This window comes from Rhinopithecus roxellana, chromosome 15, assembly GCF_007565055.1.
Source record: "Rhinopithecus roxellana isolate Shanxi Qingling chromosome 15, ASM756505v1, whole genome shotgun sequence".
Classification (NCBI taxonomy): Eukaryota; Metazoa; Chordata; class Mammalia; order Primates; family Cercopithecidae; genus Rhinopithecus; species Rhinopithecus roxellana.
The window spans coordinates 117532370-117549357 of NC_044563.1; the positions used below are offsets into that span (position 1 = coordinate 117532370).

Sequence of the window (16988 nt, forward strand, 5' to 3'; positions counted from 1 at the left end):
CATACAATTCACACAGCACCCAGGATATTTAGTTATTTTGTGTAAAATGAAGAGACTAGATTTTATCAATTGTTTTCAAACTTTTAAAAATTATTTTTAGCAAGAAAACTTTTAAAAATCTTTTGTTTTTGAGCCAGGTTCTCACTATATTGCTCAGGCTGGACTCAAACTCCGGCTCAAGTAATCCTCCTGCCTCAGCCAATGGAGTAGCTGGGACTGCAGGTGCACCATCAGCTTATTTGTGTTTTCATCTGTGATAATCGGGGGATTTAAAATTCTCCACTAATATACGTGAGGATAGAAATCAAAATGCCTAATGAGTGGAAAAAACTCGTATTTAGTGTTGAAATGGCAAGCAACTTTCAAACGCATTTCAACTACTGTTACCTTCACATCAAAAAATTAACTGATTTTGCTATTTCTAAAACCACAAAGACTTTTTCCCCACACACATTCAATCCTTCATGGTTCCAATGAAATAGATAAGAAGTTAACACTGTATATTGAGGTATAGTGTTGACCCTGAAAGATTGCAAAAGACTGATGGTAAACATGCAGCAAGAAAGCTTTTTAAACAATATATTGCTGGGCACAGTGGCTCACACATGTAATCCTAGCACTTTGGGAGGCTAAGGTGAGAGGATCAGACCAGCCTGGCCAACATAGTGAAATCCTGTCTCTACTAAAAATATAAAAAATTAGCTGGGTGTGGTGGTGGGCACCTGTAATCCCAGCTACTCAGGACGCTGAGGCAGGAGAATCGCTTGAACCTGGGAGGCAGAGGTGCAGTGAGCCGAGATCATACTATTGCACTCCAGCTTGGACAGCAAGAGCAAAACTCCGTCTCAAAAAAATATATATATATACACACACATAAAATTTTAATATAAATTTATATTTATAAAATATATAAATAATATTACCTGGCATTCCTCCAATTCATAAAGGTACAGTTGCTCTAATTAAAGGGACTCCTGGTTAAGCCGTGGCTTTAAGAACAGTTTGAAAAGCCCATTGCTTTTAAAAGACATAAAACAGCAAGTAAAATGGAAGGACAGACTGACCTCTAGTTTGGTTTGACTGGAACTGTATGCTTAACTAAGGAGTTGGAAAACAGGTGGAGGTTGCAGTGAGCTGAGATGGCACTACTGCACTCCAGCCTGGGCGATGGAGTGAGACTGTCTCAAAAAAAAAAAAAAAAAAAAGAAAAGAAAAACAATACCTTTTGAAATAGCCTTTATTTGTGTGTGTTAGCAACAGTTTATAATGATGCTTCTACATGCTTTCAGTTAGACCCTCCTTGTGAATATGACCTTCATTTAGATGCCAACTTTGAAGGGAATCAATACCACAGCCTTGTTCTCATTAGGGCTGTACTAAAATAATTGAAACTGTCACACATCTCATCATCAAACTCAAAATTGTACGATACCTTGAATGACACTGTGGTTACAAAACTGACGGTGATGTGTAATGATAACTAATGTAAGCCACCATGAAGAATTTTTATGGGAAGTAAAAATTCAATTAAGATGGAAGTACCTACCCTTGCATTGTGCAAGGCAATGAAGATCTGAAGTAAGCCTGCCTTCAAGGGCTTGGATTTTGACAGTGGACAGGTACAAAAATACAGCACCAGGTAAAATACGGCCTGTATTATCATTATGTCTGGGTAGAGGAGAAATTCTGACTTAGGGAATGGTTTCCTGGAGAAGAAATTACTATCTGGCTTCTCGTGAAACAAAGGCTCTACATTTGACCCTTGCCAACGTAGTATGAAGGTCTTTAAAGCTTAAAAAAAAATCACTAATTAGAGGAACACTGGGCATCATCTAATACAAGTGTATCACTTTACAGTCGGGAGAAACTTATGCCTGAGCTAGAAATGCACTAGCCTACCATCATCACAAGGGCAAGTCAGTGACACAACACTCTGACTGCCAGTGCAGTGCCCTCCCACTTGATGAATCAGTCATTAAGGCTCATTGGCAAGCCATTCCTACTTCTTCCCTTTCCGGCACTAGCTTCCTCAAGTCAACTCTGTGAAATACCTGCCAATCTTATCCTGAACCAGAGTTTCGACCCTCGGAACAGTCTTGCCCACATCTTTGGGACCTGATTCGTCCTGCTGAATCCGGCACTCGAGGGTAGGGTTGGTTGGAACCTACCCCATCAAGCCTCTCTCAATCCCACACGCTGTCCACAATTGCCCGCAGGATGGCAGCCCGGAAGTGACGTAGTGGAAGCGGAAGTGGTGCCTTGGTTCCGACTTCCTGTTGTTTGAGGCTGGGTCGGGGGTGTGCGATTGTGTGGGACGGCTTGGGGCAGCCCAGCAGCGGCTGACTCTGCCTGCGGGGAAGGGAGTCGCGAGGCGGCCGTCATGGCGGTGTCGGAGAGCCAGCTCAAGAAAATGGTGTCCAAGGTGAGGCTGCGACGCGCTCGCCCTCCAGCGCGCGCCCACCGCTCCCTTCCGCGCCCTGCCGAGTCCGTCCCGGCCCAGCCAAACAAGCTTCCCAGACGGGCCGGAAGCCCCAGTGCAGCCCTTAGCCACCTTCTCAGACCCCCGCCCCGAGGCGCCTGTCGCCTGGTGCGGGAATCCCCGTACGGGAGCTGGGAGGGTGGGGGGCGGCGACAGTCGACAAAGACGTGGAGCGGAAACTGCCTGACACCTGCCGCCCACCCGCCCTTCTCTCATCCACAGAGTTTGGAGCTGTCTGTGGGGCAGTGTGGTTTTCGTCTTAGTTTTTATAAACACAAAGACGGAATCATATTTAGTTCTAGATCTGAGGCAATCCTCTATTCCTGTCCCAATCCAGGGATCCTCCAGTCTTAGCCTTTCTTTTGCTGGCCCGCAGAGATTGTGGCCTTTTCAGTTTTGTATTCTCCAGAAAAGTCCAGAGAAGCCAAAATACCAGTCCCTTACTGAAATACATACCATTACCGTTTCAGGGATTTGCTAAGAGTAACTACTCTTAAGTGTATGCTTCTTATAATGCGTATTTATTTGCCTTGAGCTTAATTTATGATCTTCACGGCTCAAGGCTAGTGGTTTTTTTTTTTAATTTTTAAAAAAGCGGTTAAGCATTTTGTATTTTAAAGCCATGATTTATTTATATAATTACTTCAAACGTGGCACCTCACACCAGAGTGGAATGGCTTTTGTTATGTTTTGTTGTAATTTTCCAAAACATGTAAAATGATTGGGAGTTGAGTCCTGACCAGTTCAACGTGTTAGCTTCGGATAGTTTTGTCAAAGCAAGAATGGTAGCAATCAGCGGTTTAAGCGGTTTCAATTTTTAATAAAACACATTATGTATAAAACATTTTTAAAAACGGACTTTTTCCGGTTAAATCGCCCCCATAGTCCTTGATTGAAGACCAAGTAACCTCTAAAGAGAAAGTGACAGTTTTCAAAATAAAGCATACCTTGGTTGTGTAATCATATATTTTAGGCTTCTTGGTTTTGTTTTGATAAACTAGTTATCCTTAGTTACAGAGGACGTGTGGGAAGCCATAGAAGATTGTGACCCAGGTAAAGATCCATGTTGTAACTTTTATATATCACTTTTTGAAAAAACAGTATATTGTTTCACATAGTATGTAGCTGAAGAGTATCTGTTCCATTACTTTTTTTTTTTTTTTTTTTTTTTTTTTTTTTTTTGAGAGTCTTGCTCTGTCACCCAGGCTGGAGTGCAGTGCTGCGATCTTGGCTCACTGCAATCTCTGCCTCCCAGGTTCAAGCGGTTCTCCTGCCTTAGCCTCCCAAGTAGCTGGGATTACAGGTGCCCACTACTTCACACAGCTGATTGTTGTATTTTTAGTAGAGTCAGGGTTTCACCATGTTGGCCAGGCTGGTCTTCAACTGCAGACCTCAGTAATCCATCTGCTTTGGCTTCCCAAAGTGCTGGGATTACAGGCGTGAGCCACCACGCCTGGCATCCATGACATTTTTGATCTTTAAATTGATAGCGTAGTCATTAAGATTTATTCCTTGGGCCGGGCGCGGTGGCTCACACCTGTAATCCTAGCACTTTGGGAGGCCAAGGCAGGTGGATCACCTGAGGTCAGGAGTTCAAGACTGGCCTAATCAACATGGTGAAACCCCGTCTCTTCTAAAATACAAAAATTAGCCGGGCATGATGGCGGGTGCCTGTAATCCCAGCTGCTTAGGAGGCAGAGACAGGAGAATCGCTTGAACCCGGGAGACGGTGGTTGCAGTGAGCCAAGATCGAGCCACTGCACTCCAGCCTGGGTGGCTGAGCAAGACTCCGTCTCAAAAAAAAAAAAAAAATTATTCCTTAATGTATGTGTATATTCATATAAAGAGCAAGAATATTCAAATATTAGCTTATTTTTTATACCCTTACTAAGTTTCCTAAGCGTCCTCCAGAGAAACCTGCCATCAAAGACAAAGGCAAGGCATGTTCAGAAGATATTTTATACCTCTGCCTGCCTCCCCCTGCAGCCAACCTGTGATTACTCTAGAAACAAAAACAGAGTCAGGGAAGAGGTAGGAGAGAGCATTCTACCTGTCTTTTGGTCCTTCACTCAATATCTGGAAAATTGAGACTCCTGTATGTGATTATGACGATTCTGAGCATCAGCGTCTGTTCTGTCTAACCTATGAATTTTAGACAGGTAAGAATAGCAAGTAGAGTAATAGAAGCAGTTGTGGGGCTCCTTCCTCCTAAAGAAGGGCTTGAAATGTTTTCCTTTCAGCTGGTGTGGTCTGATGTAAGAATTGTTAGCCAGGACCCTGCACACATGGCTAGGGTGAAGGTCATTATTGTTTTCTCTTTATCTGATTGTAGGCTCTCCACACCCATCATGGTACTCTGGCCACCTGCCTTATGTTTTGTATGTATATTATAAAAGATCTTTTTTTCCCTTGAGCATTATCTTAGCTCCCAATTTCAACATAACTTTTAACACCCTTCTCTGTTACCATTTTTGCAATTAACAGAGGTATATTTATACCAGATTAGTCCTTCTTGCTTTAAAGAAACAACTTTCCACTTTAGATGTTTCATACATACTTATATTTTTACATAGTTTATCTACAGCATTTCTAGAGGCGCAGTCACTGCTAAATAAGTAGAAGAAAACTGTGGGCCTGGTGTGATGGCTCATCCCTGTAATCCCAGTACTTTGGGAGGTAGAGATGGGAGGATCACTTGGGGCCAGGAGTTCAAGATCAGCCTGGGCAACATAGCTAGACTCTGTCTCTACAAAAAATTTAAAAATCAGCCAGACTTGGTGGCATGCACCTGTAGTCCTAGCTACTTGGGAAGGAGAAGCAGGAGGATTACTTAAACCCAGGAATTCAAGGTTACAGTGAGCTATGACAGAGTGAGAACCTGTCTCAAAAAGTAAAAAATGAAAAAAAATTTAAACAGTATCAAAATTGGCCAGGTGTGCTGGCTCATGCCTGTAATCCCAGCACTTTGGGAGGCTGAGGTGGGCGGATCACTTGAGGTCAGGAGTTCGAGACCAGACTGGCCAACGGTGAAACCCTGTCTCTACTAAAAATACAAAATTAGCTAGACATGGTGGCACATGACTGTAATCCCAACTACTCAGGAGGCTGAGGAAGGAGAATTGCCTGAACCTGGGAGGCGGAGGTTGCAGTGAGCTGAGATCATGCCATTGCACTCTAGCCTGGGTAACAGAGCGAGATTCCATCTCAAAAACAAACAAATAAATAAAAATAATAAAATAAAGATTGATATGTCCCTCACACTGTTTTAGGCTCTAGGGATGCAACAGTGAACAATAGGACAAAAAAAACTATGCTTCTGGAATTTAAATTTTTATAAAAGGTAATAATAATAATAAGTAGTATGTTGGAAAGTGATAAGTGCTTTAGAGAGAATAAAGCAGGAAAGGGAAATGGGGAGTGCTAGGGTGTGGAAATGGGATGAGTCACAGTTTTGTATCTGATAGTAAAGAGAGGTCTTTCTGAAAAAATCTATTTGAGCTCACCTGAGAGAGGTAAAGAAACTGTGTGGTTGGCATGGGGCTCACACCTGAAATCCAAGCACTTTGGGAGGCCGAAGCTAGAGGATCGCATTGAGGCCAGGAGTTCCAGACCAGCCTGTGCAACATAGCATGACCTTGTCTCTTCTCTACTAAAAATATTAAAAATTAACCAGTCGTGGTGCACACCTCTAATCCCAGCTACTTGGGAGGCTGAGATGGGAGGATCACTTGAGCCCAGGAGTTTGAGGTTGCAGTGAGCTGTGATCACACCACTGTACTCCAGCTTGGGTGACAGAGCGAGATCCTGTCTCAAGAGAAAAAACAAACCTGGAACAATCTGGGGTAAGAACATTTCAGAAAGAAGGAAAAACAAATGCAAAGGCTCATAGAAGTTTGTCATGCATGATAGAGGAACAACAAAGGAGGGTATGGTGGCTGGACTGGAGTGAGCAAGGGAGGAAGTGGTGGTATGGGTCTAGACAGAGCATCAATGGTATGAGAGGTTTGGAGGACCTTGCAGGCCATTGTAAGGACCTTGGCGTTTACTTGGAGTATGATGAAAAGCCATTGCTCTGTTTCAGTTGTTACCAATATTACTCTAGCTGCTATGTTGAGACTAGACTGTAGTGGGTTAACGATGGAGGCAGAGACACCATAAAGAGGCTGTTGCAGTAATCTAGGTGAGAGGTGTTGGTGGCTTAGACCAGGACTGTAGCTATGGAGATACCGGATGTATGCTGAAGGCAAAGCTAACAGGATATTTTGACAGATTGGCTGTGGATGTGAAGAAAAGAGAGGGCATCGAGGATAACGTCAAGGTTTTTGGCCTGAGCACCTGGAAGGATATGTATGTATACACATATGGAAGACATTGGAGAAGTAAATTTGGGGGGAAGATAAGGAGTTCAGTTTTGGTCATATTCAATTTGACATTCATTAGATATCCAAGGGGAAATGTCAAATTAGTAATTGTATATACATTTTCTGGAGTTCAGAAAAAAGGTTAAGATTGGAAAATTTTAATTTGAGGGTTTTCAACATATAAATTATATTTTCAACCATGAGGGAGATCAAAGGAATGAGTTTAGATAGAGAAGAAGACCAAGGACTTAGCCTGCACTCAATAATAATTGGTTAGGTTAAGAGAACAAGCCAGCAAAGAAACCCAGAAGGCACAGGCAGAGTTCAGGAGAACAGTTGATGTCCTGGAAATCAAATGAAGAACATATTTTAAGAGAAGGGGGCTGGCCATGATGGCTCATGCCTCTAATCCCAACACTTTGGGAGGTTGAGGTGGACAGATTGCTTGAGCCTAGAAGTTCAAGACTAGCCTGGGCAACATGGTGAAATCCAGCTCTATCAAAAATATACAAAAATTAGCTAGACATCTTGGCGCATACCTGTAGTCCCAGCTACTTGGGAGGCTGAGGTGGAAGGATCAGTTGACCCCGGGAGGCGGAGGTTGCAGTGAACTGAGATCATACCACTGCACTCCAGCCTGGGTGACAGAGCCAGACCCTGTCTCAAAAAAAAAAAAAATTAGGAAGGGGCCATGTGCAGTGGTTCATACCTGTAATACAAACACTTTGGGAGGCTGAGGTGAGAGGATCACTTGAGCCCAGGAATTTGAGACCAGCCTGGGCAGCACAGTGAGATCCCATCTCTATGAAAAATTTAAAAATTATCCAGGTGTGATGGTGCATGCCTGTAGTCCCAGCTACTTGGGAGGCTGTGGTGGGAGTATCACTTGAGCCCAGGAGGTTGAGGCTGAAGTGAGCCATGATCGTACCACTGCACTCTAGCCTGGGCGACAGAGTGAGACCCTATCTCAAAAAAGAAGCGGGGGGAAAGGAAGGAATCAGTTTGCTCAAATATTGCTGAATCAGCTTGGTCAAATATTGCTGATAGATGAAGTAAGACAAAGATAGTATTGGTCATTACATATCATGTGGCAGTTATTGGTGACCTTACTGAACAATTTCAGTGAAGTACTGAGTATAGAAGCCTAATTGGAGTGGATTTGAAGAGACCAGGTCTCTAGACATTGAGCATCAGTGGTTGCTAACATCACAGAGATACTCAGATATGTTGTGGTCCATGATGAAAAACATTATCCTCTATGAAGTGATCTTATCAGAGAAAGAAGAGGAAAAAAATATAAAAGGAAAAAAAATTTTTTTTTAAAAACTGAGTCTAGCTCTGTCGCCCAGGCTGGAATTTGATGGCATGATCTCGGCTCACTGCAACCTCTGCCTCCCGGGTTCAAGCAATTCTTCTGCCTCAGCTTCCTGAGTAGCTGGGATTACAGATGCATGCCACCATTCCCAGCTAGTTTTTGTGTTTTTAGTAGAGATGGGGTTTCACTGTGTTGGCCAGGCTGGTCTCGAACCCCTGACCTCGTGATCCGCCCGCCTCGGCCTCCCAAAGTGCTGAGATTACAAGCATGAGCCACCACGCCCGGCTGGAAATTTTGTAATCGTGAGGATAATAACCTGTAGATCCAACTAACTCACAGAAACATGTATCTATGAAACTATACTAAAGGTATACAATTAACACATTCCAAACCATGAGAGCCTCTGTAAGACAAATGAACAAATGTCTTTAACAAATTCTAAGGAGCAAAAATAGAGATGTGCCAATCAGTTAAGTATTTTTCAGCTGAACAGTAGATAAATAAAACGTGCAGTAAGAAGTGGGCCATACATGACTGTAAATCCCAACACTTTGGGAGCCTGAGGCGAGATGATTGCTTGAGGCCAGGAGTTGGAGACCAGCCTGGGCAATATAGCAAGACCCTGTCTTTACAAAAATAAAAATAAATAAGCTGGGCATGATGGCACATACCTGTAGTTCTGTGTACTTGGGAGGCTGAGGCAGGAGGATCACTGAGCCTGGAGTTTGAGGTGACAGTGAGCTGTGATTGTGCCACTTTACTTCATCCTGGGTGACAGAGCGAGACTGTCTCCAAAATAAATGAAAGGAATGAAGTACAGATAAATGCTACAACATGGATAATCTTGAAAACATGCTAAGTGAAAGAATTTAGTCATGAAAGATCACGTTTGAATAAGCAAATCTACAGAGACAAATTTGTGGTTGTCTAGGATGAAGGCTGGGGGCAAAGTAGAATGGGGGGTGATTGCTAAATGGTATGCATTTCTTTAGGGATGGTGAAAATGTTCTGAAGTTGATTACAGTGGATGGTTACACAACTCCGAATGTACTAAAAACCATAGAACTATACTTTTTAAATGTGTGAATTATATGGTATAAAGAATATAAATTAAAAGGGACTTAAGAGACATTTTAACAAATGCAATGTGTGGACTTTATTAGGATCCTGATTCAAACTGAAAACATAAAAAACATGACTTGAGACTATAGATATTTACTGATGTTACGGAAATAGTGATTATTTTAGTGTGATAATAGGATTGTGGGGTTTTTAGGTTCTTTGAGGCTTTCATTAATGCTAACGATTAGTGAAAAAGATTTTAAGAAAATTCATCCGCTCTAAAATACATGTATTGGTTTTAAACTAAATTCTTACGCAATTTTGCTTTTCAGTACAAATACAGAGACCTAACTGTACGTGAAACTGTCAATGTTATTACTCTATACAAAGATCTCAAACCTGTTTTGGATTCATATGGTGAGTTTATGCAATAAAAATCACAATTTCTATACTTTGAGTTTACTCTCTTTGTTAATTATTGTAATTTTTTCCATTTTCCTTTGAGGTTTGTGGATTTTTCAATTGTAGGACTGCACCACCACCTAATAAAACTACTGGAAGGTAGCAAATTAGAAGATCTAATAAAAACATTTTATATTTTTTTAGTTTTAGTTTTTTATGTTAAAAAAAAATACTCTAGCTGGACGTGGTGGCTCATCTCTGTAATCCCAGCACTTTGGGACGCTGAGGTGGGTGGACCACTGAGCCCAGGAGGTTGAGACCAGCTTGGGCAATATGGTGAAACCTTGTCTCAACAAAAAAATACATAAAGTTGGCCTGGCACTCCTGTATTCCCGGCTAGCCAGGAGGCTGAGGTGGGAGGATTGCTTGAGCCCAGGAGGCAGCAGTTGCATTGAGCTGAGATCGGGCCACTGCACTCCAGCCTGGGCAACAGAGCAAGACTCTGTCTCAAAAAAAGAAAAAAAACCTCTAACATAGAACTATGCAAATTTAAACCTAGGAGGGCATGTTAAAGATAGTTTAGTCCGTTTCCCAAAGTTTTGTCTCTAGACCCTTAGTTGTGCTGGGGACAGGGGTAGAGGCAGAATTCTATAGTTAAGCTTGAGCAACTTATGGATTAAACAAAATTGAGTTTCATTGCGTGAAGATTTCTTAGAGCCTTTAATATGCTAATGTGTTGTGTATCACTGAGATGAGCAAGGATATATTGTATAATACATCCTAAAGTTATTTAACTGCTGAACCTCCCTGCCCCCATAGTCTCTTTATATTTTCAGGAACACATTTTGCAAAACTATACTCTAGACCATCCCTTTCATTTTATAGTTGAGGAAAATATTATTTAATGTGGTCTTTAATTCTATAAAGTAGGTAAGCATGTCAGTTTGTCTCTACTTTCTGTTGAGACAAAATAAAGTTGTAAGACATGACAATGCTTGGAGTTTCCCTTTTTTTAAAATAGTCTTTTCTGTCCCTGCCAAATCCTAACATAATCTCTTCTACCATGTCTCCTTGAAAATACTTAATATGCCAGGGCCGAGGGAAAACCCATGCTGCTTCTTGTCCATTGTGAGACCCTTAACTCTGAAGGCAAGGAACTGAATTTTGTAGCTGAGACTTGCTAAATTTCACTTGCTTCCAAGGCTTTGAAAACATTAGGAAACTGGTGAAGAGAGGTGGGAAGGAACAGAGTGGCAGTCAGTTCTGCATTTCCTGAAACAATAAAGACATGAACCCAAAGTCCTTCCAAACCTAGGTCACAATTCCTTCTCATCTCAGCCTACCTTATTTCTGTCCACATACTGACAGTTTTGATCAAAACTGACAAAGACTCCGTTATCAAATCTTATATAGTTTCATATGGCTGTACCAAGTGTAAATCATTGTTACCAAATTCTTTTAGAGTAAACAAAGCCCCACATTTATATAAGGTGGTTTTCTTTTTTAAAATGCACAAAATCAGAATACATTGCAGTGTAGCTTACATTCGTTAACGGTAAGTAAAAGAACAAAGGTCAACAATGTACGGTCATGCATTTTGTAGTGATAGAGATACGGTCTGAGAAATGCATTATTAGGCGATTTCATCATTGAGTGTACTTAGACAAACCTAGATGGTATATCCTACTAGGATACACCTAGGTTATATGGCATGCCTGTTGCTCCTAGGCTACAACCTATACCAGATGTTACTGTACTGCATACCATAGGCAGTTGTAACACAATGGTATTTATGTATCTAACCATAGAAAAGTTACATTGAAAACACAGTATAGTAATCTTATGGGATCAGTGTCTTATATGGAGTCCATTGTTGACCCAAACATTACACAGTAGATGGCTATAGTTCTTTGTTTTTGTACTGCACATTACAACCTTTCCCCTATGTGTATAGTGTTAATTCCAAATCATTGTTAGAAATAATAGCTGTCCGGCCGGGCGCGGTGGCTAAAGCCTGTAATCCCAGCACTTTGGGAGGCCGAGACGGGCGGATCACGAGGTCAGGAGATCGAGACCATCCTGGCTAACACAGTGAAACCCCGTCTCTACTAAAAAAAAAATACAAAAAACTAGCCGGACGAGGTGGCGGGCGCCTGTAGTCCCAGCTACTCGAGAGGCTGAGGCAGGAGAATGGCGTGAACCCGGGAGGCGGAGTTTGCAGTGAGCCGAGATCCGGCCACTGCACTCCAGCCTGGGCGACAGAGCGAGACTCCGCCTCAAAAAAAAAAAAAAAAGAAATAATAGCTGTCCAATACAAACTATGTGCTGTACTAAGTATAGACATAAATTATAGATAGAAAAATATGTGGGGTATGAGAAATACAGATTAAAAGAAATTGTCTACATTTGGCTATGAACTTTTCTTTTTTTCATTTTAATACTGGCTAAGGAGGCTGCGACCAGGAGATCACTTGAGTCCAGGAGTTCAAGTCCAGCCTGGACAACTTAGTGAGACCCCATTTCTAAAAAATAGGAAAAAAAGCTGGGCATGATAGTGCACGCCTATAGTCCCAGTTACTCAGAAGGCTGAAGTGGGAGGATTGCTTGAGCCTAGAGTTTGAGGATAGCCTGCACAACATAGCAAGACCCTGTCTCCAAAAAACAATAATAAATAAATAACTGTGAGTGACAGTCTGGATAAATGTCTGGAGATCTCTAAAGTATAATGACATTAGATGAACATTTAGTATGGTATTGTTTGATAGTGTTTTTTGTTTGTTTGTTTGCTTGTTTTGCAGTGGAGTTTTGCTCTTGTTGCCCAGGCTGGAATGCAGTGGTACAATCTTGGCTCACTGCAACCTCTGCCTCCTGGGTTCGAGCAGTTCTCCTGCCTCAGCCTCCCGAATAGCTGGGATTACAGGCCTGTGCCACCACGCCTGGCTAATTTTGTATTTTTAGTGGGGATGGGGTTTCTCCATTTTGGTCAGGCTGGTCTAAAACTTCCAACCTCAGGTGATCTGCCTGCCTTGGCCTTCCAGAGTGCTGGGATTACAGGCGTGAGCCACTGTGCCTGGCCGATAGTGATATTTAAATAGTTTTAAAAGTGACTCACACCTGTAATCCCAGCACTTTGGGAGGCCAAGGCAGATGGATAATGAGGTCATGAGTTCGAGACCAACCTGGCCAGCATGGTGAAGCAATGTCTCTACTAAAGATACAAAAAATTAGCCAGGTGTGGTGGCACTCTCCTGTAATCCCAACTATTCAGGAGGCTGAGGCAGGAGAATCGCTTGAACCCGGAAGGCGGAGGTTGCAGTAAGCCAAGATCGCGCCATTGCACTCCAGCCTGGGCGACAGGGTGAGACTCCATCTGAAAAAAAAAACAAAAAAGAGCTGATCAATGACATTGAGTGAATCAACAAAGAATTGTTAGTTATTGGACAGGATGGATGATACATTGACAGGTCAGCCCCTTTCAAGGATAAAAATGAATTTTAACCAGTCTTTTTGAAAGAATAACTTATGGGAGTATCTAAAAAAAATGCTCATGATTAAATCATTGTTCTTTCCTTTCAGTTTTTAATGATGGCAGTTCCAGGGAACTAATGAACCTCACTGGAACAATTCCTGTGCCTTATAGAGGTAAATGTCTTATCTTATTAGGTTTCCAGCTAGATGTATTTTGAATACATAATAAATATGTTGCCAAAGAGTTATAAGTAAATTAAACCTACTTTCTCATGGCTTTCATGCTGATGTAGATTTTAGCTTCTATTCAAATTGAAGTTCATTTGGCAGCAACACCTAACATTTTCAGCTTTCTTAAAACTTCCTTACCGAGATGTATGAACAAATAAGTGCCTAAGTTCACCAGAGGAGTTTAATGTTTCACAGAATCAAAGAATTTTAGAACTAGAAAGGGATCTTACTTGCCTCCTAGTTCAGCCTCCTACACCATTCAAACTTTCCTGACAATGGGAAGCTTAAGATACAGGCTTCAAAGTCAGGACAGAGTTATGTTTGAGTTCTTGCTCTATAATCTTAGCAGTTTTGTTACGTGTTATAGATGGACATCTTTGACATTTGGATAATGGTACCTAACTTGGGGGAATGAGCATTTATTCGTTAACGAATGTAAAGGAGTTGGCACAGAGCCTTGAATGTAATAAGGAGACAGTTGAAAGTAGCTATTATTTACAGTTGTGATGTTGGCGCTAATATTAATGATAGATAATTGATCTCTGTTAGCCTGTCTTTCACCCTCTGCTGAAATACTTAGTGGTGAGGAAGCATTTAGCTTCATGTGAGACCATTTTGTTTTTGGACGGCTCTGTTAATTATTCCTTGTAACTAGCTAAGACCCATGTCCTTTACCCATTGATTTCACATAGTACCTGCTACGCATAAGGTAATAAGGATAGGAGCTGTGGATACAAAGATGAATAAAGGATGTACCTCTTCTGGGAGAACTCCACTAATAGGGGAAACCAAGGGAACAGATAGATATTTACACTATTCTGTAACTGCTATAGAATTATAAAATGAAAAAGTGCTATGAGATTACAGAGGAGAAGAAGGCCACATGGGAAGATCACAGAGGAAGTGACATTTGAGCCATTATTAAATAATAAGTCAACCATTCATAACAAGCAGAGGGAAAAAACAGTTAATTGAGCATCAGCATTGTATAAAGCGAGTGTAAATTTAGGGAAGACTGAGTAAAATTTAACATTACTGACTTTGCTATTCCCCTCAGGAAATAAATTCTGCTGGGGGAAATAGGTATGGGAGGGGTGCAGATATATGTATAAATTGTATCTAAACTAAACCTGTGTTCTTTAACCATTCTTCAATTTAAAAATAATAAAAATAGAGTAACTGAAGTTTCTATTTCTTTTTCAGGTAATACATATAATATTCCAATATGCCTATGGCTACTGGACACATACCCATATAATCCCCCTATCTGTTTTGTTAAGCCTACTAGTTCAATGACTATTAAAACGGGAAAGCATGTTGATGCAAATGGGAAGATATATCTTCCTTATCTACATGAATGGAAACACGTAAGTATTAATAGTGTTCTGTGAATTAGTTATGTTTTATATATTTTGCTCACTAGCATCTGCTTTCTTTTAGCACTCAAAGAGGATTCCAAGTAGGGTAGATAAGTTCAGATAATGGACTAATCACTGAGTTGAGGGTAAATTAGAAAAGGCTCACTAAAATAAATGGGTTTGTGTAGAGCTTTGTAATTTTCAGAATACTTATTTTCACTATTTTACTTGCTTGAGTTGAACCTTTTAAAATAGGCAGGATTCACATAGTAGGAAGTGCATTTTAAAAAATAGTATCCTGGTGGGGTAGTTAGGGAATTCAGATCTCATTACTCAAAGCATTTCTGTCAAGAATAATAGTAGGAAACTTCTGTTTATGTGTCTGATAATGTAACTGTAACAGATTAATGTTCCTATGAAAAGTAACTAGAAAAGCGAGAGAAAATACAAACAACACCTGTTGGAAGGTTTTGGAAAGCTGTTTAGGCAATCAAGACATGGATGGCCAAGATTCTGTAGAGAAGGAAACAGCAAAGAGATAAGGCACTTCTGTCAATAACTTTTCCCCTGGGTGGTACCTACTGATTTTTTTTTTTTTTTTTTTTTTTTTGGAGACAAAGTTTCACACTCTGTCACCCAGGCTGGAGGGCAGTGGCACAATCTCAGCTCACTGTAACCTCCACCTCCCAGGTTCAAGCGATTGTCCTGCTTCAGCCTCCCTAGTAGCTGGGATTACAGGCGCCTGCCCACCATGCCTGGCTAAGTTTTGTATTTTAGTAGAGATGGGGTTTCACCATGTTGGTGAGGCTGTTCTCGAACTCCTGACCTCAAGTGATCCACCCACCTCGGCCTCCTAAAGTCTTGGGATTACAGGCGTAAACCACCATGCCCGGCCTACTTCCTGATTCTTGATGCAGGATGAAGGGCTGAGAATCTGGGCAAAGGACCTTAGCTAAGAGGCAGAGAAACCTGCAGAGTCTCTAGCAGTCTCAGGGGGCTGAAAAGACAAAAGTTGCTGTTCTGTCTATCAAAGTAACTAGGACTTTTAGATCTAAGATTTGGGAGAAATGGAAGCCATAAAGAAGTGAGTAGCTCTGGGGATAGTGGTTTATGGCTGTGATCCCAGGACTTTGGAAAGCTGAGTCAGGAGAATTGATTGAGCTCAGGAGTTTGAGACCACCCTGGGCAACATAGTGAGAACCCCATCTCTATAAAAAAAATTTTAAAAACTAGGCATGGTCATGTGTGCCTGTGACCACACCTACTCAGGAGGCTGAGGTGAAAGGATCACTTGAGCCTTGGAATTAGAGGCTGCAGTGAGCCATGATTGCATCACTGTACTCCAGCCTGGACAACAGAGCAAAAGAAAAGATGAGATACTCTGAATTTCCCACCTTAAGAGATATGTTGAATTCCTGAGCTTCAAAGATGAGATGCTAAAAAAAACTAAGCAGAAAGCCTCTGAAAATCAGCCAAGTTTTCAGCAGTCTTAGGTTAAGGAGGCAATTGGAGTTCAGTACCTTATCAAAAAGAGGAACAAGTAAACATCCTATGCTGTTAGTTGGCACCACTGGAGGAACACATCTTAGGAGGGAGAACTTAGAGGTAGAATGAGCCTTACAAAAATCTGTCCTTGAGGCTGGGTGGGGTGGCTCACACCTGTAATCTCGGCACTTTGGGAAGCCGAGGTGGGAGGATCACTTGAGGCCGGAAGTTTGAGACAAGCCTGGCCAACATGATGAAACCCCGTCTCTACTAAAAATACAAAAATTAGCCAGGGGTGGTGTGGCGCATGCCTTTAATCCCAGCTACTCGGGAGAGTGAGGTAGGAGAATCACTTGAACCTGGTAGGCGGAGGTTGCAGTGAGCCGAGATCGCACCACTGCACTCTAGCCTGGGTGGCAGAGTGAGTGAGACTCCGTCTCAAAAAAAAAAAAAATCTGTCCTTGAGTCAGCTCAGTCCCTGATCCTGACTGTGTATCTGCCTGCCACAGGATAGGGTGAACCTTTGCTGGAAGAAGATAATACATAGACCCTCTATAATTTTTCACAATATCTAGTATACAATTTATATTTATCAAGTACACCAAGAAAGAGAACCAAGAGGAAAAAAAGACGATAGAAACAGGACATCTCTCCACTCCACTGCCACAAACACACAGGTAACTTAGTTATCAGACACAGACTTAAAAATGGTTGTGATCAATGTGTTCAAGAAAATAGAGGACAAGATGGTAAATTTGATTAAAGAGAAAGTAAGTGGAAATCTTAAAAATGAAAAATAGAATAATAGAGATTAAGAACTCAGTAGA

At 41.5% G+C, this 16988-nt stretch overlaps 1 protein-coding gene across 1 annotated transcript in view; it reads left to right on the forward strand.

Moving 5' to 3' along the window:
- The first annotated feature begins 1314 nt into the window (after window positions 1-1314).
- Window positions 1315-16988, forward strand: part of TSG101 (tumor susceptibility 101) — a 49733-nt gene continuing 34059 nt past the window's right edge. Inside the window, 4 exon segments of the mRNA XM_010370174.2 lie at window positions 1315-2422; window positions 9550-9634; window positions 13196-13261; window positions 14522-14685. Of these exon segments, the coding sequence (XP_010368476.1) occupies window positions 2381-2422; window positions 9550-9634; window positions 13196-13261; window positions 14522-14685 (357 nt within the window). The 5' untranslated portion in view covers window positions 1315-2380.